Genomic DNA, 25647 nt, shown 5'->3' on the forward strand with positions numbered 1-25647 from the left:
CTCCAAAGAGGCTTTTATTGGGGGTGCAAGTCACTGCAATGGAGAGGAGGGGACAGGAAACCTCCCCCCTCCCACCATGAAATTCCAGAATCCAGTCCTCTATGTTATGTCTACATTGTTGTAAACCCTGGACAAGGAATCAACGTACCCTTTGCTGGAATAGCCAGCATGTAAAAAGCACTTTCAAATGGTTTTTGCCACTATAAAGCAGAGAGTTCTTTAATTCCGGCGACAAAGATTCCAGCTCACCAGAAAGCCTATTTTAACACATTGAAACTGCCAAGAACGAACAGTGACAGCTTAGAGATGTCTTCGAATTGGCTTATACCCTACCACTCGTCACAGGCTGTCATTCCCCCCCTTACATTTGCAAATCCGGTGCACTTCCGCCAAGAGAAACTTTATCTGCTAGGATTTGCAGTTCCTTGAGGGGCTGCCAGAAAGAAGCAGAAGATGGCAGGGAGATGGAGGCTGGTTTCCAAGCAGTACAGATTCCCAAGATCACGTGGGAAAGCTACATCCTTCCATCCTGCTGGTTCTGTCCCCAGGATCAAAACTGTTCACCAACAATGAATGTGTTGGCTGTCTTGTCACAACCATTCCAAATCAATGGCATACTATGCATGTCGGCAGGCCTACCACAACAGGCATCACTACCCGAGCCCTCAAGATGGTTCACAACACTGAGCTAAGAGAACCTCCACCATTTTGAATGATTATGGCATGAAGGCAGGCCAACAAAGTGAGCCTTGTGTACAATGACCCTTATTGCTCCAAATCTTTTCCAACAGGTTGCTGATTTGCTTTCCTCTTTGCATTTCATCCAAATCCCATGGGTTGGCAAAAGCCCATATTGCTATATTATTACCTGTGGCATCGAATACAATCGGCTGGCAGTTTCTTCTGTTGGGGTTCCAGTTACACTTGAGCACCTGGCCTCCTTGCACAATCCCAGGTTGAGTTGTGTTTGCCTTTGGAGCACCCACAAGGAGAAACATCCTGCAGGAAACAAATGAAGAAGCAAACAGTTTAGGAATCCTCATTATGCCACTGAAGGAAATGGATTCGAGTGTAGTATGGCAGCTACTGCAATGTTAGGTAGGGCTAGAACCGTAGCTAGGACCATGTAGAAGCCAAAAGATTGAGGTGGGATTGCTGGAGGGCCTGTTTGTTCCTTCTATAGTCAGATTTGCTGCATAGAACAACTTGTGGTCCACCAAGCCAAATGCTACCCCACCAGCCATATGTGAGAGTCTAGCCCATCTATACATTGTGGCTTTGCTACCCAGCTGAGACCAGAAAAATGGTGGCTAGAGTGGGGGGGTCAATCCCCTGGCAGAGCACATGGCTCATGGGCTGTAGACATCTTGGTGGGTTACCATTAGGGAGGTCTTGTCCCATGAGATTTTCTTTTAGCCCAAAAAATTTCAGAGCCAGTGTGACTCTCTCTCAGATTCCTATGGAAAGCCCAGAAGCAGGACTTGAGAACAGCAGCACTCTTCCAACTTGTGAATCGCAGCAACTGATATTTACAGGCATACGAACCAACTCCTAGGGGCCAAGGGGGCTTCAGCCTCCACAACAAAATATTTGAGGGGCTGGGCCCCTGCAAAGTTGATGGGCCTTCCCATTCAAAAGGCGTGTGTGCACTGCATCGTGTGATTGATTATGCAGGATGGGGCTTTCCTGGGTCCCCACAATATTTTATTCAAGTTGGTCCCCCTGTTTACAGACATACCAGTGAGACCTAAGATTTCAGCATGAGGGCGACATCCCCTTAAGGGAACTTCTCAGGGGCTACATGTCAGTGGTGGGCAGGCCTAGAGGCAAAAAGTGGGAGCAGTGAATGTGAATCTTACCATGCAGTATCAGGGACAGGTAATATGGAACCTGAGTGAGGACAAACTTTGGCGCCCCCCACAACATTTCTTATTTTCACAACAAGTCTTTTTGGTACAGTTACTTTTTAAATGAATCTTCTCAGTAGGTAACCGTATAAATATACACGTTGCTTTTGCTGTTGTTATTTTGCACACCCTTGGCTCAGAACCCTGTATGAGGGAACTGTGCTCAATGCCCTAAATCTGGCACTACCTTCTAGCAAAACAAAGCTCAGAGGTTTCTGCTTTCACACACATCTCCATCCCTTATCCAGGCAAGCAAGAGGCATTATCACACTTCAAGGACACATTCCAGTCAGTAAGCCATGTGGCCTTTGAAGCCCAAAGACCAGATTAAAAGGCCTATAGGACTGCATGAAGGCCACCAGCCCTGAGGTTCTCTTTCTCTCTGACCTAGGCTCAAAATGTGGTGGAATGGCAAAAGTTGCTACTTGCTTACCCCACCTCAACCAAAACGATATACAGTCATTCCTTGGCTCCCAAACGCCTTGGGAGTCGAATGTTCTGGCTTCCAAACAACCGAAAACCGGAAGTGAGTGTTACGGTTTTCAAACGTTCTTTTGGAAGCCGAACATCTGACAGGGCTTCTGTGGCTTCTAATTGGCTGCAGGAGCTTCCTGTAGTCAATCAGAAGTCACGCTTTGGTTTTCCAATGTTTTGGAAGTCGAACGGACTTCTGGAACTGATTCTGTTCGACTTCTGAGGTACGACTGTACATGGTTGGGCTGTAAGACATAAGAACGTAAGAAACGCCTGTTGGATCAGATCAATGGCCCACCTAGTTCCGCATCCTGTTTCACAATGGACAACAAGATGCCTGTGGGAAGTCTGCAAGCTACACATGAGCACTCTGCCTGTCTGCATTTTCCAGCACCTGGTATTCAGAGGCATAATGCCTCTGACAGTGCAGATAGACAGACCACAAAGAAGAAGTCCACATGGCAGATGAGCCTTGCATGATGTTTCCACACAACAGATGTTTCCATGTGCTGTGTTTGAGTAAGCAGCAGCATATGAGGTTTAGTGATCTTCTAAGTTGAAGGGAATGAGTCTTTAAATTCCATGGCATTCAATATATTCCAAAGCTATTCTGGCCTTCAACTCCTCCCCCAGCAAACACACTTTAAGCACAAACAAATCTACTCCAAAAATAAAACAAACAGCCTCCTGCAGTCATTAGAATATATCATGTACTCCTTGTACTCAAGGAAAGTCTCTCCCACTCTCCTTCCACTTCAAGCAACATGCCTCTATAAATCATCAAGCATATTCCCCTTAATTCACAACATCTCTGCTCAAATCTACTCTCCAGAACAAATACCCTCAGCTATTCAGTCTCACTTACTTCTGATGTTTTGATTTGGCAAATTTTGGCCGTGACAGTATTGAAGCAACAGCTTAAAATAGAAAAGAAGCAGTCAAACAAAAAACACACACCATAATATCCCAATTCTGATGTTGACTATGCCAGGAAATAAATGCAAAACATATGGCAAATAAACTGCTCTACCCACTGCAGCGACTTACAGCACAACATTTTGCCAGGGACATCAATGCTGTCCAACACAAATGTTTAGGATTGGAGTGTTGCATGTTGATCCTACAGATATCAGCAGATGCAGTGGTGAGCCACAGAGTGTGCTGTGTGCCAACACAAGATTGCCACATTCCACAAGGATTATGGCTCCTCTCTCTTTCAGAGGAAGTCGGAAGTTCCACAGGTACAGTTTGCTTACCACCATGTGAACAGAGATAAGAGAAAGGGCACCTGGAAAATAGTGCCCACCCCCTCTGTTCCTGCCAAATTTCAGTTTGTTTCACTTTTATCCCATAATTAGTATTTGCATGCTTTCAGAACATAAGATTCCTCCTCTATTTCTTTCTTAACAACTGCTGAATTTGCAAAACTGAAACCATGGCTTATGTCTTCAGCAATCGGAACTGTGTGTAGACAAATATCCAGCTAAGTTTGTGCCATGTACACACCTTGCTTATTTGGATTGCTAGTCAAGTTTATACCTTGGGCATGTTTATATCGTTAAACATGTAGAAATGGTTCTGCGGTTCACTGGATCCCCAGCCATGTAGATGAATCCCAATTATTTGAATAGAGCTTTTTTCCCAAGTCTTTGTTCCTTGGCATCAGAGTCGGGGGAAATTATATATACAATGAGTCATGCTGTACTAAATATAACAAGGCAAGTCAACTATTCTAAGAGCATGGTAGCCAACTAAGTTGTACTCAGAGTAGACCCATTGAAATCAATAGACTTTAATTAGTTTAGTTTGTTAATTTCTATGCTTCACTCTGAGTACAAATAGCATCGGATACCACCATTCATTTAAATGCCTGGGGCACAATTCATCTAAAGAATAACAAAAGGAGGAACAATGTCTACCAAGGAGAAACAGTGAAACAAAATGGTCAGTCATCAAGCCTGTGCAAAGCAGGAACATAAGAAGACTCCTCCTGGATTAGAGCATCCTGCTCTCTCAGTGGCCAGCCCGATGCTCATGGAAACCAGCAAGCAGGACATACAAGCATACATACACAATTTTATTCATATGCCACCTTTCCACAGTTCAAACCATGCTCAAGGTGGCTTCCAACATGAAAAAGCATAAATGACTACAACTAGGGCTTGGTGATGTATCAATACATCACCCAAAATTGGTTTTCCCTATTGTGGAAAACCCTATCGATTTTCCCTATCCCTATCACGATAATGGTTTCATAATATCTGACATAGTGATATATCACAAATCACGATGTGTGTGTGTTCGTGTGATATATAAAAAACTGTGATGGGGGAAAATCGTGGAGCCGGTCATAACTTCTCTCATGATTTCTGCTGCCCCTGCTGCTTATAAAATAGCAGTTTTAACAGTATGCTAAAGGTAAGTAAAAATGTATCAGTTTTAGACCCCTATGTCAGAGTTTTTCAAACTTTTCATGGTGATGGCACATTTTTCAGACACGCATCATTTCGTGACACAGTAATTCAGTTTTACTAGCAAAACGGAGGTTAAACTAACCCCCTCTCAGCCCCAGGAGGAGTGTTCGCATGACACACCTACACACTGCAGCCGACACACTAATGTGTCGCAACACACAGTTTGGAAAGCTCTGCCCTAAGTAGTAGCAATTGCCAGGACATTATCCTGTTTGCCTCTACATAGTTACATCCTTATTTCAGACATCGTGAAATCTACCACTGTGTTCAGCTGATGATATATCGCAATGTTGAAAACCAGATATCGCCCAGCCCTATCTACAACGTAACAAAAGCATTCATAAACAATAAATTAAACATTAAAAGTTACAAAACTAAACTGAACAATTTCCACATAAATCACAACAAAATCTAAAATAAAGTTACAAAAAACCAACAGCACCCCCCCCAAAAAACACAACCTCAGCCCACGAGTCTGTTCAGCAGCCTCAGCTTTTGTAGTTGGAGTCAGTCCGGGCCACACCCTCCCATGCCAGGTGGAAAAGAGCCTGTAAGGCAGGGAGCAGGTCTTCCAGGACTCACAGCCAAGATAGTCTTGAACACAACAGCACTCTCCCTTCCTGTGGTTTCCAGCAACTGGTATCAGAAGCATTGCTGTCTGCCTTCGACAGTGGAGGTTGAGCATTTCAATCAAGGCTAGTAGCCAACTGATAGCCCTATCTTCCAATAATTTATCTAATCCTTGTGAGGTCTCCCTGCTCCTTCTTTGAATGATTCATACAAGTTGTGCTAGATGGGGATCTGCCCATAATCCAAAACAACTGCCACTTATTAAACCATCAGATATTGTAAGTTTTCAGACTACTGTCAAGATAAAGCAGGTATATTCAAGCTATAATTCACCAAGCACAAGACAGGCCAACAGACATACGTTGTGGGCTGCAGGCACTTCCCCTCCCCAATCCTGGCCCCCAGTTTTGCAGGCAGGAAGCGCAAGGGTGTGATTTATCTCACCACTGGTGGTGCGCTCATACATGATTGATGGACTAGGTTCAGCTTGAGGGGCCACTACTAAGCACTGCATTGCTATCAAGATGCTTGCAAATTGACTGCTTCATCATCTGCCCTAGGATCTTCCCTGGTACTGATGTCAGAATGACAAGTCTGTTATTTCCTGGATCCTCCCCCACTCTCCCACTTCCCAGCCCTGGTTTTTGTTTTTGTTTTACTATTTGGGAAACATTTGCCTATCTCCAGTCCTGCGGCATCTCAAGATGATAGACAGCAAGCTCTTTGTACTACCCAGGCATACCAAGTTCCAGGTTTCGGGGAATTTCCTGAATTCCTCCTGCAATTCATCATGCAAAACTGTTCTCCTGAGTTTCTGCAGAACAAACCACTGTAAGCATAAGCTGCTACTGACCTGTTTTCCTTCACCCTACTTGGTCATAAGCATGGCTTTCCTCCGGCCTACATTATGTGTACAGTGGTACCTCTGGTTAAGTACTTAATTCATTCCGGAGGTCCGTTCTTAACCTGAAACTGCTCTTAACCTGAAGCACCACTTTAGCTAATGGGGCCTCCCGCTGCCACTGCGCCACCGGAGCATGATTTCTGTTCACATCCTGAAGCATGATTTCTGGGTTAGCGGAGTCTGTAGCCTGAAGTGTATGTAACCCGAGGTACCACTGTATAATAATGCATCAGCTGGATAGCTCAGCTGGTTAGAGCATGTGCTGATAAGGCCAAGGTTGCAGGTTTGATCCCTGTATGGGACAGCTGTATATTCCTGCATTGCAGGGGGGTGGACTAGATGATCCTTAGGGTCCCTTAAAACGCTACAGTTCTATGATTCTTTGATGCGACGATCTGCAGTTCAATCCATGATATAGCTTTTAACATACCCCTCCACCAGTTTTAGATATCTATACAATAAGGAACATGGAAATCTATTTATAATGTAGCATATTTATTTACTTGACTTTTAACACCCACTTTCATCCCAGACTACTCTTCTACATGCATCTCTACCTGGAAGTTGCCTCTTCGTTCCCATATATCCACGAGCCAGCTAGACAAAGAATGACTGGGAGCAGGGAATTGGCTTTTCCTGCCCTTAGGCCTTGAACCAGAACCTGATGTGCTGGCATGAGCAGGTGAAGCTTTTCACAGGGCAGCCATAAATATTGGGTTGCCTCCAGGGCTAGGCAACTGGCATTCTTCTCGCCCATTGGGACTTCTCCTCCTCTCCCTGTGCCTTCACCTCATCCAAAATCTGCTCCAGAGGGTCCCCCAAAGGCTCTGGAGCAGATTTTGAGGGTAGGGGGGGCTGCAAAGGAAAAGAGAGAAGGGGGAAGTTCTGCTGTACAAGTTGAAGCTTGTGCAAGCAAAACAGCCATGTTAGGGTCACCTTCTAAGGTCTGCACTGCAAGCCACCATTAGAGGCACACCTACAATGGCAACTGTAGCCAAAGGTGCTGAGAGCTGTGCTTTCTCCACGGTGATGCCAATATTACGGAAAGCCCCCTTTCAGACAAGTTTTCCTGCTCCCTCCACTGACAGCCTCACATCACTATCTAAGAACTATGGCAGGCATTATCTGCTGGTTTTACAGGATGTGGTTGAAACTGTGCTGTTTTTAGCTATTTATAAATACTTTATTGGGTTTTTTAAATGATTATTCAAGTCTTACTGATATTGTACTTATCATGGGTAATACAGTGGTACCTCAGGTTACATACACTTCAGGTTACATTCACTTCAGATTCCAGACTCCGCTAACCCAGAAATAGTACCTTGGGTTAAGAACTTTGCTTCAGGATGAGAACACAAATCGTTCTCTGGCGGCGCAGTGGCAGTGGAAGGCACTATTAGCTAAAGTGGTGCTTCAGGTTAAGAACAGTTTCAGGTTAAGAACGGACCTCCGGAATGAATTAAGTACTTAACCCGAGGTACCATTGTATTATTTTTGGCTCTTACTCATGTACCTCTTTGGGTCCCATCTGACAGCAGATGCCCACAGCTTACAGGCGTCCAAATACACACCCATCTCATGGGTGACATCCACACCATTCCTTTAAACTGCTCTTATGCCACATTTAAAAGTCACGGCATCCCCTAAAGAATCCTGGGAACTGTTGTATCTTTGTCGGAGAGCTACAATTCCCAGCACCCTTAGCAAACTACACTTCCCTGGATTCCTTAGGGGAAACCATGGCTATTAATGAGGCATAAGACTGCTTAAAATGTATGGTGAGAATGTGAGCACACTTACCATACTTTTCTGTCTAAAGATGCCCCCATGTATAAGATGCCCCTATTTTGGGGGACTCCAAATTAAGAAAACATCCCGCAGCACTACCCATGTATAAGACAACCGCCAATTTTAAACCTAATTTCTGATTAAAAAACCCCTAGTCTTATATATGGAGCAATATGGTACTTCTTCCCCATTGCAACTGTAGTCCTATTTGGGCATTATCCTTCATGCAGACGCCAGGATCATGCCCACCAGCTCCACTCTGCCCAGCCCACTGACCCTGCCCCACATCCCCTCCTCTGCTAGCTCTGCCCCCCCCCCATTCATGGGACGCAGGGAAGGTCTGTAGAACAAAGCCCACCATAATTTCGAACCCAGATCATACAGGGCTTATAAATCATGGAAGTGAGGAACCTACACACTAAGAGCAGGTGATACCGAACTAGATTGATCAGTACATACTGCTACATACTGGAGTAAAGGGTTAAAACCTATCTACCCATAGGCAGCCCCTCCTCAGACAAGACATTTTGCTGCCTGAGGCAGACAAGATGGTTCTCCTCCCAAGGGCACATACAGAAGCTGCCTGGGGATTGACAGCTGAATTTTACTTCAGCACTAGCCACATGTCAGCTTTCCCCACCAAACCTGAGGGCTTAAGGCTAGCTTAGGGGGCACAGAATAAGCTCTGTCCTTCAGCACCTTGCTGCCACCCCCACTCTCAGCATTCACTGCCTGAGGTGGCCACCTCACTCTGACTAATGGCGGGGACGGCCCTGCCCAAGTCTACCTGAGGGCCAAAACTTATTTGGCCATATCTGGTCAGAGGCCTTTCCATGACAGACCTTTGGTTCGATCCATAAAGACAGTTCATATGTGAAACGGTCTTATAAGACAATCCTACTCATGTTTACCCAAAGGTATATGCCTTGGGTTCTGTGGGGCTTACATACTGGTAAGGGCCTTCTGGCGGTTCCCTCACTGTGAGAAGTGAAGCTACAGGGAACCAGGCAGAGGGCCTTCTCAGTAGTGGTGCCTGCTCTGTGGAACCCCCTTCCACCAGATGTCAAGGAGATATGTACAACTTTTAGAAGACATCTGAAGGCAGCACTGTGTAGGGAAGTTTTTAATACGTGATGTTTTATAATTGCAGGCCTAGGCTACCACTTATTCCTGGGACCTCCTCTAGGAAAAATTCACACATATGACATTAGCATCATATCCCAACCTTTGCACCAACTTGGACCACCTCAGTTACATTCAAAATGTATATCCTCTGCCACAAACACCTATCTGTAAAGAAAGTCACAGTGAGACTGGGAGAATACGCATCAGAGCATAGCAACCAGCTCCTAGGGGCTGAGGTGACTTCGCCCTCCCCTAATAAAATATTTGATGAGGCTACCCCCCCCCCCAAGTTGATGGGCATTGCCTTTCTAACGGTGTGCGTGTGCCGTGTCTTGTGATCGATTATGCGGGGCAAGGGTTACCTGCCCCCCCCCCGATTTTATTCAAGTTGGCACCCCTGGCTTCAGAGCATTAAGTTTAGCCATCCCATCACAGAAACAAACGGACCCAGGACCAGTTGACCCTCTCATTTTGGGGGACTTAACACAGCAAAGTTTGTGCAATCTGGAAGGTTCTGCCCCCTCATCCCCATAATCAAAATGAAAAGCTGTCAGATCACATTAGAGCCTATTAGACAAAAGTGCTTTCAAATGGATGACAATATCTAAATCACACAGCAACACTGGCTCACGGGCTGCAAATATCCTGACACAGAGTTTGTGTTACTCCTGGTAACGGATCCGAAGTTCAAGACAGCATTGCTTAGGATTCAGTGGATGGGTGGGTTTAAGAGAGGTTCACTTCTTATTGATTCATCTTCCACAATTTTATACATTTCCACATATAATTATGAAACGTAACATCTGTCCATAATTTCTCCATTTATACAATAGTAATAATATTAATAAAAATGTCGGCCGGGGTCCTCTAAAAGTCAGGATTTAAGCATGACATTGTCCGCCACTTCTAATTAATCTGGGACAAGCAGGAAACAAATTATGAATAAGGAAAAAAATATATATGTCTCCCCTCCCCCGCCCCCTTCCTCTGCAATTACAGCATCAAAATGGCTCACATCGCATAGCACCACTATCATCTCCTGATACAAAGTGTCCCTCACGGATTTGTATGGCCAGGATAAGAAGAGGCAATCTTGCCTTGTATCAGGGGGAAGGAATGTGAGCTAAGACTTTCAGTACTCGGGTTTTAGCCAAAACTTCCTATATGCACGTAGCTTTCCAATGATTTCAACGGGATTCCTTCCTAAATACGGGCTCCCAAAAGCCTACGCACCCTTACTTGGGGAGTTAAGTCCAACTCAAAGCACTTTTGAGGAGGCTTGCTCTGTGGTGCATTTCTTATGGTCCACTGAAATCAGCGGGATTTGGGAGAGGCAGAAGATGGGGAGAACGTATAGCTGAGCGAGGAGGAGGGTATCGAAGCGGGGCGTAGAGGCGCGGAGGGAAGCCTACTCTATCCCAATTCCAGACACACTTTTGCTCGGAAGTTCCGTTCCATTCATTCCAATGAAGCTCGCTTCCAAAGCGGAGCTGTGCTCAGAATGGAGATCAGAACAGGCGCGTTTCGGTTTCCCTTGCAGGGCTCCATCAAGGACTTTCCTGGGGCTTGTCCAGCATTTTCTGGCGTCTAATAATTAACAAAAGAAGAAAAAAAAAAAAGGCTACAAAGATCCCAGGGTCCTCCTGGCGAAGGAGCGCGGCGCCTTTTCCCGCTTCGGGATGGATGCGCCCGAGTGACAGATTATACTTACGAGGAGAGATCCGGGGCGAAGAAATCCACCGCGAAGCCGAAGTAACTCCCTTCGGAACCGGAGTAAACAGTTGGGCTCTCCACGTCCAGGTTGAAGGCGCTGCCCGGCGCCAGTAGGCGGCCCACGAGCAAAAACAACCAGAACCCAGCCATGGCCAGCAGAAGCGATGCCCAGAAGATGCCCTGTAGAGACGGGTCCTTGCAAACTCCCCCCTTGGGATTTGATTTTATTTTTTTGCGGGCACCCCAACTCTCCAGCCAAGGAAGGGTTGCGGGAGATCCGATTCCGACACGGCGAAGCAGGAGCTGCGAAAATTACTCCACAGCCAGCCGGTGGGACTGACCACTTCCTTTTTTGTTTTGTTCCCTGTTTCTCCAGGACGGGCACAGACTGGGTCGTGGGCGGGGAAACAGGCGCAGCCGCCGCCAACGCCGCCAGCCTTGAGCCGTCGAACCGCCCCCATCGCTCCAAGGGGGCCGGGCGAGGAGAGAGCGAAAGGCGGATCATCGCCATCATGTGACTGTCTGGAGAGGAGGAGGAGCGGACGTGCGCTTGAATGCGAGCTCTAGGGAAAAGGCGGCCTTGGTCGCTTCCAGGGGTTGCTTTCTCCTCGGTCCGGCCGGAGGCGGGAGAGCCTCGGCTCCTGCTGACCGCGGAGCGAGTGCACGATCAGGCTGGATAGGCACCGAGAGCGCCGAATCATTTCCTGGAAAACGCGCCGACAACCCGAAGTTCGAACTACAAGGCGAACCGAGCTGGGCCTCAGCATGCCCACCTGTAAAATGGGGGTTCTAGCAGTCAGGTGCGGTTATCGGGAAATCTTGGCGGGGGGGCAACATGGCTTTGGATGGAGGGTGTGATAGGAATTTTATGGTCTTAGATATATAGTAATGTTCATAACTGCACATACATAGATCAGCACAGGAAAGCCAACCTGGAACCATTTTGATTCCTAAACTGACCAAATCCTTTCTCTGCAAGGTTAAACTGGAAAAGCCTCCCCATTGTCTGTCTCAAGGATATGTCTGTTTGAATAAGGTGTGAGCCTGTGACCTGGCCCAGGAAATAAGTATTTTACCACTACAAAAGAATGGCCAGGCTCCCCAGGAAATTCAATCAAGCAACCTGCCAGACAAGAGATAAACAAGGACAAGAGAAAAACAACATTTAAATTTCTGTGATGTAGGTGGGATGTATCTGAGGGGTGGTCTTAGGTTACACCCCTTCTGTGATGTATGCATAATGTTTCTGGGGGTGGTCTTGATCTAGAGGATGGGAATTTCAAAAGTCTTTATAAGGCCTTGCAGGCCATTGTTCTGGGTCCTCTTCCTCTCCTGCGTGTGAGGGGGGTACCCTGTTGCAACAGATCAATAAAGATCAAGCTTACTAGCTGCTTTGCTTCTCAATATTCTCTGGTTGGCCTCTGTTATTTTCTCCTACCAATAGGGAACCTATGTAAGGACTCTATATGGGCTCTTGGATACCCCATAAGGGAAAAGGGCATATTTTTATTTACAACAAGGGTCCCTTGGTTAAGCATGAATTGGTGAGTGAATGGGTACCCACAGTAAAAACGGGCACCGTTTTGCTCATCCCTTGGTTGTACTGCTGCTCTAAACCATGGTTTCACTTCGCATTGTATCTGAACCAAGGCTCTGGTTTGTCTCACTCAGTAATGAAGGTTTGTTCTTAGTTTGTTCTTTGTTCTTTGTCCTGACTTATCTGGGGAAAACAAACCAGGAATCCATGTTTCCTTTCCTTACTCAACTAATGAAAGTTGTAGGAACCCTGTGTTCTTCTTCATCTTGGCTACTCTGAATTTGCTGGACCAGGATTGCTACTTCTGAACCGGGACATATTCAGTTCCACAGTCTAAAGGCTGAATCAAAAAGAATTTTCTTCCTGATTTAAATAGTTTCTCCCATCAAGTAGCTGTTTAGCATCCTGTTTATTGAAAAGTGAACTGAGCAGAAAAAACCCTAGACCTGAAGAAAACGTGGTTGGTTAATTATTACTGGGTTTATTATTCCTCTTCCTCATACTCCCACCATTGTTGGATTAAAAAAAAGAATCCTTCTGTAATATTTGTTTCCTCCTTGTGTTTTGATGTGTGTCAGAAGGGCAGCAACTGAGTTAATTAAGGCAGTTGTTTTGCCAAGTCAGCAAACTGCCTCCTACCACGCTGAGTCATCGCAAAGAAAAGGAAGTCACAGAGTCATTTACTGTATGGACTTCAGTCCCTACAGGCCTTGCAAAAAACCCCCAGCAACCCAACCCTCCAGCTGTCTAGACATATTCAGGGTGTAGCTACATCCTTATATGGAAATGTGCCTCCCCCCCTACAATTAAAAAAAATAAATCCCCAAGGGCACCAGAACTAGGAAAGGTAAGGATGTGAGTGTACCCTAACTAGTTTGTAATATGACTAAAGAGGAATGGTCATAGACCAACAAGATAATGTATTACATTCAGCTGCAAAACAATTCCTGCCTTTTGGAATGAATGACTAAATCTGGTTGATCTACAGCTTGCAAAGGATTACAAACACTAATTTTAGGTTGAATAGACGAGAACGACTTGTGGCTAAGTGGAGTTCTGGTGAACAAAACCCTTATCTCGCCTAGAAGTCGAAAACACAGTATTTCTGATTCTGCTTGCTCAGTGTTTGGTACAGCTGCAAAATGAACAACTCTAGAATCAGATTCCAGATGGTAAACAAAAATGGGCCGGCATGCTCTTGTTTTTTGGTGTTAGGCTCAGATACCCAGCCGAAAGTGACAATTAAGGGGAGACTTAAGGAGAGGAGGCTATTATTTGGTATGTTGTAATGTTGTTCTAGCTATTCAAACAAGAAGTAAGATCAGTGACTATGTTACACAGCTGTAGCAAAAAAAAGTCTTGTCGTACCTTTAAGACTATAAGGCCCCATCTGCGGTGTACATTGAAAACAGCATACCACTTCAAACTGTCATGGCTTCCCTCAAATAATTCTGGGGGCTGTCGTTAAGGATGCTGAGAGTTTCTAGGAGACTCTTATTCCCCTCCGAGTGCTACAATTCCCGGAGTTCTCTTGAGAAGAGAGATTGACTGTTAAACCATTCTGAGAGAGGAATAAAGGTAAAGGTAAAGGGACCCCTGACCATTAGGTCCAGTCACGGACGACTCTGGGGTTGCAGCGCTCATCTCGCTTTACTGGCCGAGGGAGCTGGCGTACAGTTTCTGGGTCATGTGGCCAGCATGACTAAGCCGCTTCTGGTGAACCAGAGCAGCGCACAGAAACGCCGTTTACCTTCCCGCCGGAGCAGTACCTATTTATCTACTTGCACTTTGACGTGCTTTCGAACTGCTAGGTTGGCAAGAGCAGGGACCAAGCAACGGGAGCTCACCGCGTCATGGGGATTCAAACTGCCAACCTTCTGATCGGCAAGTCCTAGGCTCTGTGATTTAACCCACAGCGCCACCTGCGTCCCACGTGAGAGGAATAGGAATCTCTTAATAAACTATAGGTCCCAATATTCTTTGGGGGAACCCGTGACTTGTTCCAAGTGGTATGAAATTGTTTTAAGTGCATAGTGCAGATGGGGCCTAACAGATCTCCCATGCATGCTTTCTCAAAAGTAAATCCGACTGAGTTCAGTATGGGTTACTTCCAGGATTGCAGCCTTATTGCGGCTCAAGTTTTCATAGACTAAAGCCCACTTCATCAGATGCAGCCCTTCATAAAAAAAGAAACCTTATGTAGTCCACTCTTGTCATGTCCCATTATATGAGCACTGCAGCGGAACAGTTTGTTTTCTTTTTTAAAGAGGCATGTTGTGGTTAGCCAGGGAAATTTGGTGTTTTAAGTTTGCTTATGCTTTAGTCCTTTGGGGCCCAAGTTAACTTCTACTGATGTTCCCTTGTGAACTTTTATCCTATTAAAGTTTTGTTTTGTGATGGCCGAATGTCTCAGTACAAATTAATCTAATCTAATTTGAGCACAGTGGTTTAAGGTCACCACACTGTACATTAAATAGAATTGGGATTAATATTTGATTATCTTTAAAAACACTGCTTTGCTTTCTTCTTCTTTTTATAAACTATGTAATATTGAATCTCTAGCCAAGAGAAGGCCTTCCTACCTAGCCAGCTTCAATCTTCTCTTTCCACGCTGGTTTGATTTTCTCAACCCCCGAAACCTGAGATGATGCTCCTGAGGAGAGATGGGCTTTGATTATAGGATACCTCAGCAGTGTTTTAGAGGGGAAAACAAGTCAATGTGGTTATAACCAAGCCTTTGTATTTAAATCTCTGTCTTCCCCTAGCTGGAAGTTTCATTACTGGATTTCAGAGAAATATGAAAAACCTTTTACACTGGGGTGGGGAAGCCGTGCCCTTCCAGGTGTTGTCAGACTTCAGTTCCCATCATCCGATCTAGACTATTTGTCATGCTGGCCGGGGCTGATGGGAGCTGGAGTACAATCATCATCTACAGCAGGGCAGTTCAACCCCTCATACCAAGTGGGCCACAAGAATACTTCGATACAGAACCTGCTTTAAGCAGTGCGCAGCCTGCGATAAATGCTATTTCCCAGTTGCCCACCAAATACATGCTTGTGCAGATGGGATGCTTGCAGTAGCACAATGCTGAATCCCACCTGCGTTTTCCATTGATAAAAACACCCATTTATGAAGCTGTCTCTTTTTCATGGTGGTTTGGATTTAATTATTTATTATGATATGTGTAAACTGCCAACTCGTAAGAATATCATGGCAGCATACATTAAAATGATCAAGACATTCCAAACCCTTGGTCTTAACGGACTGGCAAATGGGTAGCCGTAGCCTGGCATGTTATGGCTAGGGGTTTGACATAGCATTGTAGAGTTGGAAGGGACCCTGAGGGTCATCTAGTCCAACCCCCTACAATGTAGGAATTCTGAGTGGGCTCAAACCAGCAACTTCCTGGTTAACAGCCAGATGCACTGACCCATTGTGCCACATTTTTCTGGGCCCTGAGCACTGTTTTTCATGGGTCCTGCTGCACTCTGATTCTGCACCTGGATTCGGGCAATATCATTTGAAGTGAGGGCATGGCTTTGTAGGATGGTTTACATTTTTTTATATATTCTTTACACAGGAACTGTGTTGCTGTTTTTTAATTGTAAAATTGCCTTGGGAGCTGTTACGGCTGAAAGGCAGTCTATAAAGGCAGTCAGTAAATAAATAACTACATCATGCCGAAGCTGCGGTTCCTTCTGTCTTGGGGCTGTATAGCTTAAATGCTAATCTCTTCAAACAGGTGGGAGATGAAAACCTGTCCTGACTGAAACAAAAAAAGACTTGTGCATCTTAAAGATGGCTAACCGAGTGCTGGTTCTGAGTGTCATACCTAGTCTAGTAATGTATTCCCACAGTAGCCAACCAGATATGTCTGGGATACCTGCAAGCAGGAAGTGAGAGCAATAGCACATCACTACTCAGGGTCCCCCAGCAAATGTGATGTTGCTTCTGCAGGTCCCAGGTTAAATCTCTAAGTGCCTATCCAGACAGGGTTGGGAAGCCTCAGGCCTAGGGGCAGGGCATATGCAGCTCCCCAAGTTTCTCTGTCAGGCCCTAAAAAGTCTACCTTTCATTAGCCCTGTGTGCAGAGTGACAGGAATAGAGCATACAAAAGTCCAGAGAGAGAATAAACTGTAAACACTTTACTGAAGTCAATTGAACAGGAACAGGAGGGGGAAAAACATAGCCTTGTCTGTCTTAAGTCAGGCCTACACAGGGAGGGTAAGGGCGTGGGAGAGAAACTCCTTCAGAACCACTTTTCTTAATAGTAATAATAATAATTTTATTTTTTATACCCCACTCATCTGGCTGGGTTTCCGCAGCCACTCTAGGTGGCTTCCAGCACATATAAAAACATCATAAAATGTCATTCATTGAAAACTTCCCGATACAGGGCTAAACTCAATTCTCCCCAGTCTTCTTCACTGAAAACTACCTCCGAATTGACTAGAACTTTCAGAACCTACAGACCACCAGTCTGCTGCTAGCCAAAGAACAGAATCAATGCCTTAGATTACTGACTGAGTGGTCCGTGTTGTTGTAATTGCCTGACTCGCATGGGACTGTGAGAATTCCTCTTGCATGGAGGGAGCGTAGAGAGGGGTGTGTGTAGAAACTAACTGTGGCGATCACACAGGGTCCCCGGACATTTCACCATCTGTTGATCCCTGTGCCACCACTTTATTTCTCGCTGCCACCACCCGGGCCCTACCTGGTACAATACTGAGTCCAACCAGGGTTCAATTGGAACATAAACTTTTGTTTATTTATTGCAGTTTAACAAGTGTGTGGTTTCATAAACGGTATTGGTCAATTACAATCATGGGGTGCCTATCCAGACCTATAACTTCTGCTACCTGCTCTCACTCATTAAACCACCTCTCAGATATTTACTTGTCTTCCTAGCCCCTAACTATTCCAGACTCAGCTTATTTCGCTACACTAACTCAACCTACCCACAAACTCTAGCCCAGTTCACTCCCACTCCAACCAACCTCCCAACGAACTCCTCCCTTTGCTCCTCCCAGAGCTGATTTTATAGTCCCTCTGACTCCACCCCCCTGGATCCTGATTGGGTAACCTGTTTAACTATTTCACCTCCAGCACTCTCATGTTAACATCACACTAACCTACAGCACAAAGGTAACATTTGCATCCTCTTCCCTCAGCTCCCCTTTGCCCCTGACCTCACCCACCTCTGGCATGTGGCCATTGGAAGAAGAAGAAGAAGAGTTTGGATTTGATATCCCGCCTTTCACTCCCTTTAAGGAGTCTCAAAGCGGCTAACATTCTCCTTTCCCTTCCTCCCCCACAACAAACACTCTGTGAGGTGAGTGGGGCTGAGAGACTTCAGAGAAGTGTGACTAGCCCAAGGTCACCCAGCAGCTGCATGTGGAGGAGCGGAGACGCGAACTCGGTTCCCCAGATTACGAGACTACCGCTCTTAACCACTACACCACACTGGAAGGTTGATAAAGGTTTCACGCCTGTGAGGAAGGGCTTGAAAAGTCTGTCTGAAACCCTGGACACCTGCCTCCCAAGTCTGTGTAGAATATGGTGGATCAGTGCTCTCTGTCTCTGGCAACTTCCTAATATTATGGCGGTCATATACAGCTGTCAGGACTAATAGACATTGATAGATGCATCCTAAAGAGATGGTGGGAAGGTAGTTTTATATGTTTGTTTTAAAGCTGCTTTTGTGCAGCATGTTCTCAAAAAGCAGCTTGCAATAAATTCATTAAATAAGGGAAAACTTATTAGAAAACCAGAGGTGGTTTTGCAGTGCTAAAAGACAGTTCAGGCTTGTGGTGGGTTCAGTCAGCTTCTCTGAGCAAATCCACCGAAAGCATTTCTCCCCTTCAGATTGCTAAAGGAAAGGAAAAGACCCTGAGTGGCAGGGGGTTGAGTGGGCAGGCCCGGAACTCAGCAAAAGCGAGGCTTCAGCATTAATCTGATTAAGCAGCCTCTATGGGAGGGTGATTAAAATGAAAACCAAAGCCCTGGCAGTGTTTACTCTGGAGACGGCATGGTTTCTGGTAACTCAGGGTTTCTTTGAGGCCAGCAGTCTGATTCATAGATGGCACAGGCATGAAGGCACGATTGAGCTCATGGATTAAAAGCAGAGACCAAAGGGTTTAGGGGGGTTCCTAATTGATGCCCAAACTGATGCAGCTCATTCTTCGTAGTTATTCATTTATGGCAGTTGTAACGAGTGAAGCCACAAGCCCTTATAAAACCAGGGCCCCCCTTTTGAATACTTGCAAGCAACAAGGAAGCAAACAGGGACCTACTCACACCTTGATCCTGGACGTGCTGCCACCCTGTTCTCCAGACCTAGAGAGGGCAAGGAAAGGATGTGGGCCTTAGCAGTGGTGGCAGGTGCCTCTGGGGACCATGGCAAAGCATATTCTCTCATTGGTGGTGGGAATGGAGTGACTCGTTCCAGAATCCCCCAGCACTGAAATGATTCTGATGGCTTGCGTGGGAATATGCTCTACTGAATATGCTCCCTTCTGGGACGGCCTGCCACCTCTACCAACCTGGGGAGACAGTGAATGGTAGTGGGAGAGATGGGCACTCAGCAAAGCTGACTGGAAGAGCAGCTTAGACTATAAGCTCAAGGGTCTCCTACAGATTTCAACACATGTTGATTTTTTGACAGCCCTCCCTCCCCAAATATTTATAGTTGCCACACATGGAAGGTAAATAGAACTGCCTGGCTGCCAAAGTGTTAATGGTCTATGCCAGCCCTGATGTCTTGGACTACAGCTCCCATCAGCATAACCAATGGTGGGTGATTACAGGAGCTGTAGTCTAAAAACTGTAGGACATCAGGTTGGTCTATGGAAAAGCAATATATAGTTCAAGAAGCAGACCTAAAGGGTTAGTTGCTTGAGCTGAAAGCTTGTTTCAGTTTCTGCTCAATCTCTATATTGATAAGAATCAATGGTGTCTCGCCCTTCCTCCTTCCTCTTTGTTCTAATGAATAAATGACTCACCAGAACTTTGCCACCAACTAGGGCCAGGCACAGTCAGACTCACATGGAAGCCCACCATCTTCTAAAATGGAACAATGATGCTCAGAAGACCTGCCCCTTAACAAACATTTTCCCCCTGAGGAACTATTCTGCAGATGTCTAAAAATGCATTAAGAAACATTTAGGCATTTTCCTATATGTGTATAAAAATAGCAACGGAATGATACATGAACAGCCAGCATCCATTCCAAGAGTAAAAATATTTGCGGATGTCCAAGTTCTTTTTGCTGTACAAAGTTCTCGGTCGCCAACAGAAAACGGCCTGCTTCTAGTAACCTTGTATATTTCACAAGTTATTTATTAGAACGTGGGGTATATTCTTTCCTGCTTCTGGATTATCTTGAAATGTGATGAATGTGACAAGCAGAGAGGAGATCCAAATCAAAACACATAATTTTAAGGAGTGAGAAATGTTTTGCGGCCTGTTTCTTGGTTAGTGAATTGAAGCTAGTGAATACATGGCAACTGAGAGCCATGTTAACTGTTCCCACATTTATCCCTTTTTCCAATTAATTCTGGCTTGCTAAGAACACCCCCCAAATGCATAGCACAGCCTATTACATTCATGCACACACCATTGATTACATCTTAAAGACAGCAAAAACACATATATTTCTTTCCTCTCTTTTATTTAAAGTGCGAGGGAATATAGTGGGAGAGGATTCACAGTGGCATATTGGAGGAATTTTCTCATATCAAGTTAGACCACTGGCCCAGTATTGTTAACGTTGACTGGGTTTCAGACAGGATATTCCCAGTCCTAAAAGGTAGCAGGTGCCCTACCACTGTACAGTGCCAGATTAAACACTGTGGAGGCTCCTAATCTCCTAATATGTTCTTGTAATTTTCTTTCAAGATCAAATCAATATTTTGATCCTATGTTGTGGGCCCCGTAGGCTCGTGTCTACTCTGCCTATCAGGTAATCCGACATTGCCACTGAGCTACAGCCCCTTTCTTAAACTTTTCCTATTACAGTGGTACCTTGGGTTAAGTACTTAATTCGTTCCAGAGGTCCGTTCTTAACCTGAAACTGTTCTTAACCTGAAGCACCACTCAACCTGAAGCTAATGGGGCTTCCTGCTGCTGCCGCACCGCTGGAGCACGATTTCCGTTCTCATCCTGAAGCAAAGTTCTTAACCCGAGGTACTATTTCTGGGTTAGCGGCGTCTGTAACCTGAAGCGTATGTAACCTGAGGCACCACTGTATCACCATATAATACTTATCCCATGCTTATAAACAACCACTTACCTGGCATCTGTGGTAAACAATACAAAAAGGCAAACATGGAAGCTTTAACATTTTCTTTCTCTTTATGCTCAAGTGGTGAAAATGTATGTGAACTTAATCGCAAGGGCTGGTGTATCCCGTTTCACAGTCATTTTCCCTTTCCCTCTTGAGCTTTCAGGTTGGACAGGATGTAGATATGGGATACAGTAAAAATACTGGTTAGTTTGCAAGACACGGCACTTGCTTATTCAATCATCATTGATCTGTCATGGGCCACAAATGGAGAAAGCTAAGACTTTGTATCAGTTCATACATTACACTCTACAGTTCAAGGATGAGACTAGGACCAAGGTCTCTGCCTAGAAGAGGGGTGGTGAACTGGACCTGGTCTGGATTTCCCCAACTTTGATGGGCCCTTTTTACAGGTGGGCCAATCACCTGACACCCTTAGGACATCAAATGACCCATTTGTAGCATGGTAAGCTGCACTAGAACGGAAAATCCATGCCCAAGGAAGTGGAGCTTGAAGTTCCCACCTATCAGTACCCATGGAAATGGCATGTATACTTACCTTCTTTCCAGCTTGCACACTCTGGAACATACGTAGAGTTATGTACATGCATTGATTTCTTTGCTGCCCAGATGTAGGTAATTTCATGCAGACATAGGGTTCACACAAAACAACATTTGCCTGCTTTAGACTAGAACTACAGTGGTGCCTCGCAAGACGAAAATAATCCGTTCCGCGAGTCTCTTCGTCTAGCGGTTTTTTCGTCTTGCGAAGCAACCCTATTAGCGGCTTAGCAGATTAGCACTATTAGCGGTTTAGCAGATTAGCGGCTATTAAAGGCTTAGCGGCTTAGAAAAAGGGGGGGGAGCGAAAAAAAATCGGAACACTCGCAAGACGTTTTCGTCTTGCGAAGCAAGCCCATAGGGAAATTTGTCTTGTGAAGCAGCTCAAAAACGGAAAACCCTTTCGTCTAGCAGGTTTTCTGTCTTGCGAGGCATTCGTCTTGCGGGGCACCACTGTACATATAAGGGCAGCACTCTTTAGTTGCTATAGCAATAGATTTCCAAATTCATATACAATACTTTCCCCTCCAGTGATCAATGGGATAGCCCCACATGCATTTACTTGGCTGTATTTTTAGCAGAGAATCCATGCGCCAATCAGCCTTTAAAATACAATTGATGCTGGAGGAAATTGTCTAGCATCTTTTATTTTTTAAGAGGATACGAATTGCATTATAGCAGCGGGCCTTTGGCAATTAGTTTTGCCTATTTAAAAAATAAAGGTCAGGGTTATCAAAGTTGAAATGTACATGAGATGCTTTAAAACACACATTGATTTGTTAAAGGCAAGGCATGCTTCCTTTAACATGGGAGAAGAGACATAACTGGTGGCTGAACCAGTCTGGTATGCAGATGGCAAAGCTTTTCGTTTTCCATTTCTGGATTACATCTGCCTTTACTCATTTGACTCTAACCAGTAATTCTGTTTTCTAAAATTTTGTCACCAGTCAATGCTGCTGTTTTCTTGCAGTTTAGCATCGTAATTTTGAACAGATTAAAGGATAGAAACAGCATCTTAAATGGGATTAGCTTTGTTTCCACATTTGCAGTTCCAGAACCGTAATGCCACACCAGGATATACATGCCTACCTCAAGGAGTACTTGTTCACTCACCGCAAGACTAAACCCATGTTATCTACAGCCAGTTACAGCACTTTTGTGATAACAACAACAGGGCAAGTTGTCATTGGCTTTGAGCTTTTCTTTCTTTTTTAACTCAAATGTTTCTACTGAGTTTGGTTGGTTGCTCTACAATGGTCACTAGATAAGAAAAGCCATGCATGACCCATGATATCTGTGCTTGTTTCTACACCCACACCTTTCTATCCAGCCAAGCAAGAGCAGAGCCGGCTCAATGATGAGGCAGGGTGAAGCCCCACGGCTTCTGCCACCGGTGGCGGAATGTCCCCCTCTTGCCAAAGTCAGTGAGAGGGGGTTGTTCTGGCGCAAGGCGTTTCCGCTTGTCTTCCCTGCCTCTGGGACAGAGATGAGTGTCAAGGGGCTTTGCAGAACGCCCCCTCACTCTTGCCAAGTTTGGCAAGGAGGAGTGCTCCGGTGAACAATGGAAGTGGTGGTGGTGTGGTGGACCATTCCATTTTTGCCTCCGGTGGTGAAACAAGACAGGCCACCTCTGAGCAAGAGGCATGATCAGACAACAAGGACGCATTCCAGACAGACAAAAACACTCAAGGAAGTTATGAAGGAGGGCTGGGGAGAGTGTAGACTGAGAACTCCAAAGGCCAGACAAGAGGAGCATTCAGTTTCTGGTCCTGAGGTATGCCATCCCTGCACTATGGGATGAACCCACAAAAGTGGTCCCTTCTAAAAGGGGCTGGTAGCCATGTGCATGTGTGTCACTTCAAGAAAGCATACAACCTACAATTCAAAGGCGCACTGGATTATGCTCAGACGAAAGTTATTTATTTATAAGACTGCTTACTCACTCTTCATCATAGGAGTCCTGGGGCAGGTTACAATTTAATAGTTGATAATATGGTAGAACCTGAAAAGGATGGTGCAACAATAAAACTGCTAGCACATTTGACTGCATGGGGTAAAACAAATGCATAAGGATCTAGACTTAAATCTCCTCATGTGTACATAAAGCTTAAAACTCCTCTTTGGTAAAACTATACAGTGGTACCTCCGGTTACGTACTTAATTCGTTCCGGAGGTCCGTTCTTAACCTGAAGCACCACTTTAGCTAATGGGGCCTCCCGCTGCTGCCGTGCCACCGGAGCACAATTTCTGTTCTCATCTTGAAGCAAAGTTTTTAACCTGAGGTATTTTTTCTGGGTTAGCGGAGTCTGTAACCTGAAACGTATGTAACCTGAGGTACCAGTGTATAGGCTCACAGGGTTAGTTTCCCTTTAAGGGGCAGGGATGGGAAAGAAGCATCTGATTGGTGCTGTGGGTACTTTCCACTCTGATAATAACATAACATGACTGAGAGCAGAGGAGGAAATCTACAAGTCTATGAGCATTCAACATCACTCTCTCCTGCATTTCATTAATGGTTCACAGCATTAACAGCAGAAGCAACAAACACAGGAAACAGCTCATTTCTTGGATGCCAGCACAATGACCGGCAGGCAATTAAACTAAAGAAAGCATTTATAACAGAACAGGGTATGCAAACCTGGTGAGGTGGTTATTAAAGTGAGACCAACAACAGAATTGTAGCTTTGATGCATCTCTAACTGGGAACTGTGTGTGCAGCCAGTGTGGTGTAGTGGTTAAGAGCGGTAGTCTCGTAATCTGGGGAACCGAGTTCGCGTCTCCGCTCCTCCACATGCAGCTGCTGGGTGACCTTGGGCTAGTCACACTTCTCTGAAGTCTCTCAGCCCCACTCACCTCACAGAGTGTTTGTTGTGGGGGAGGAAGGGAAAGGAGAATGTTAGCCGATTTGAGACTCCTTAAAGGGAGTGAAAGGCGGGATATCAAATCCAAACTCTTCTTCTTCTTATAGGGTGAAGGTGTTCCTACACATATCTTGGCTCTGCATATGCAGTATATACCGTATTGGCCTGAATATAAGCCTCACTTTTTTTTACCAAATTCTGACCCTGAAAAGTTAAAGTGCGGCTTAAATTCGTGGCCTTACAAAAATTGGCTTTTACGATATCGCTGCTGAAACAGACATACAGTAAAACGGAATGGGTGTGAGTGCCTGCGGAATTTTAAGGAAGCAGCTTATATTCAGGTATTGTCTTTTTTGAATTTTAAAGGTGTGGCTTATATTCGGGTGCAGCTTATATTTGGGCCAACACAGTACATGGGGTGGGTAACTTGTTTCCCAAATATCTTTGGCCTAATTTATTGTAGGTTGCAAAATATACCAAGAGAGCCTAGTTCACTCAGAATCGAGTATATACTTCCAGAGTTAATATTACAGTGGTGCCTCGCAAGACGAAATTAATTGGTTCCGCAAGTTTTTTCTTCTTGCGAGTTTTTCGTCTTGCGAAGCACGGTTTCCCATAGGAATGCATTGAAAATCAATTAATGCGTTCCTAGGGAAACCGCTTGCCAGGCTGGTGGTGCGGAGAAGGGCTTTTCTCCGCACCGCAAGCCTTCAGGACAGGTACGGGAACAGAGGGGGAGGCGCGCAGCGCTTTCCCTCTGTTCCCGGGGCTTGCGTGGGAGGAGGGTTTTTCCTCCCCACCGCAAACATTCAGAACAGCATTCTGAATGTTGGCGGTGGGAAGGAAAACCCTCCTCCCACCCCAAGTCTTCAGGAAAGCCATCCGATGCCGCGCGGCAGCATCGGAGCTTCGTTCCGATGCCGCGCGGCGGGAGGAGGCGTTCCCCCCCGCCGCCGCCCGGCATCGGAGCTTCGTTCCGATGCCGCGCGGCGGGAGGAGACGTCCCCCCCGCCGCCCGGCATCGGAGCTTCGTTCCGATGCCGCGCTGCGGGAGGAGGCGTTCCCCCCCGCCGCCCGGCATCGGAGCTTCGTTCCGATGCCGCGCGGCGGGAGGAGGCGTTCCCCCCCGCCGCCCGGCATCGGAGCTTCGTTCCGATGCCGCGCGGCGGGAGGAGGCGTTTCCCCCCCCCGCCGCCCGGCATCGGAGCTTCGTTCCGATGCCGCGCGGCGGGAGGAGGCGTTCCCCCCCCGCCGCCCGGCATCGGAGCTTCGTTCCGATGCCGCGCTGCGGGAGGAGGCATTCCCCCCGCCGCCCGGCATCGGAGCTTCGTTCCGATGCCGCGCTGCGGGAGGAGGCGTTCCACCCCCCGCCGCCCGGCATCGGAGCTTCGTTCCGATGCCGCGCGGCGGGAGGAGGCGTTCCCCCCCGCCGCCCGGCATCGGAGCTTCGTT

The 25647-nt window shown here is 46.0% G+C and overlaps 1 protein-coding gene and 2 long non-coding RNA genes across 3 annotated transcripts in view; 1 reads left to right on the plus strand and 2 right to left on the minus strand.

Annotated features, from left to right (window-relative positions):
• The window catches only part of ITGAV (integrin subunit alpha V), a 63528-nt gene extending 52190 nt beyond the window's left edge, over nucleotides 1-11338 (minus strand). Inside the window, exons 1-2 of the mRNA XM_081206128.1 lie at nucleotides 10954-11338; nucleotides 869-999 (exon numbers count right to left, since the gene is read on the minus strand). Of these exons, the coding sequence (XP_081062254.1) occupies nucleotides 869-999; nucleotides 10954-11105 (283 nt within the window). The 5' untranslated portion in view covers nucleotides 11106-11338. The remainder of the gene's footprint in view (nucleotides 1-868; nucleotides 1000-10953) is intronic.
• A 359-nt stretch (nucleotides 11339-11697) lies between these two features.
• LOC308582000 lies at nucleotides 11698-16667 on the plus strand. The gene is made up of 2 exons (XR_014005443.1): nucleotides 11698-11807; nucleotides 12476-16667. It is a non-coding gene; the product is annotated as an uncharacterized lncRNA (long non-coding RNA).
• Nucleotides 16668-23228: 6561 nt separating this feature from the next.
• On the minus strand, nucleotides 23229-24719 carry LOC308582037. Its single transcript, XR_014005459.1, has 2 exons — nucleotides 24286-24719; nucleotides 23229-24040 (listed from the first exon to the last, which is right to left on the minus strand). It is a non-coding gene; the product is annotated as an uncharacterized lncRNA (long non-coding RNA).
• Nucleotides 24720-25647: the final 928 nt, after the last annotated feature.

Source organism: Podarcis bocagei (assembly GCF_964188305.1).
Source record: "Podarcis bocagei genome assembly, chromosome: 1".
In the NCBI taxonomy this organism is placed as follows: Eukaryota; Metazoa; Chordata; class Lepidosauria; order Squamata; family Lacertidae; genus Podarcis; species Podarcis bocagei.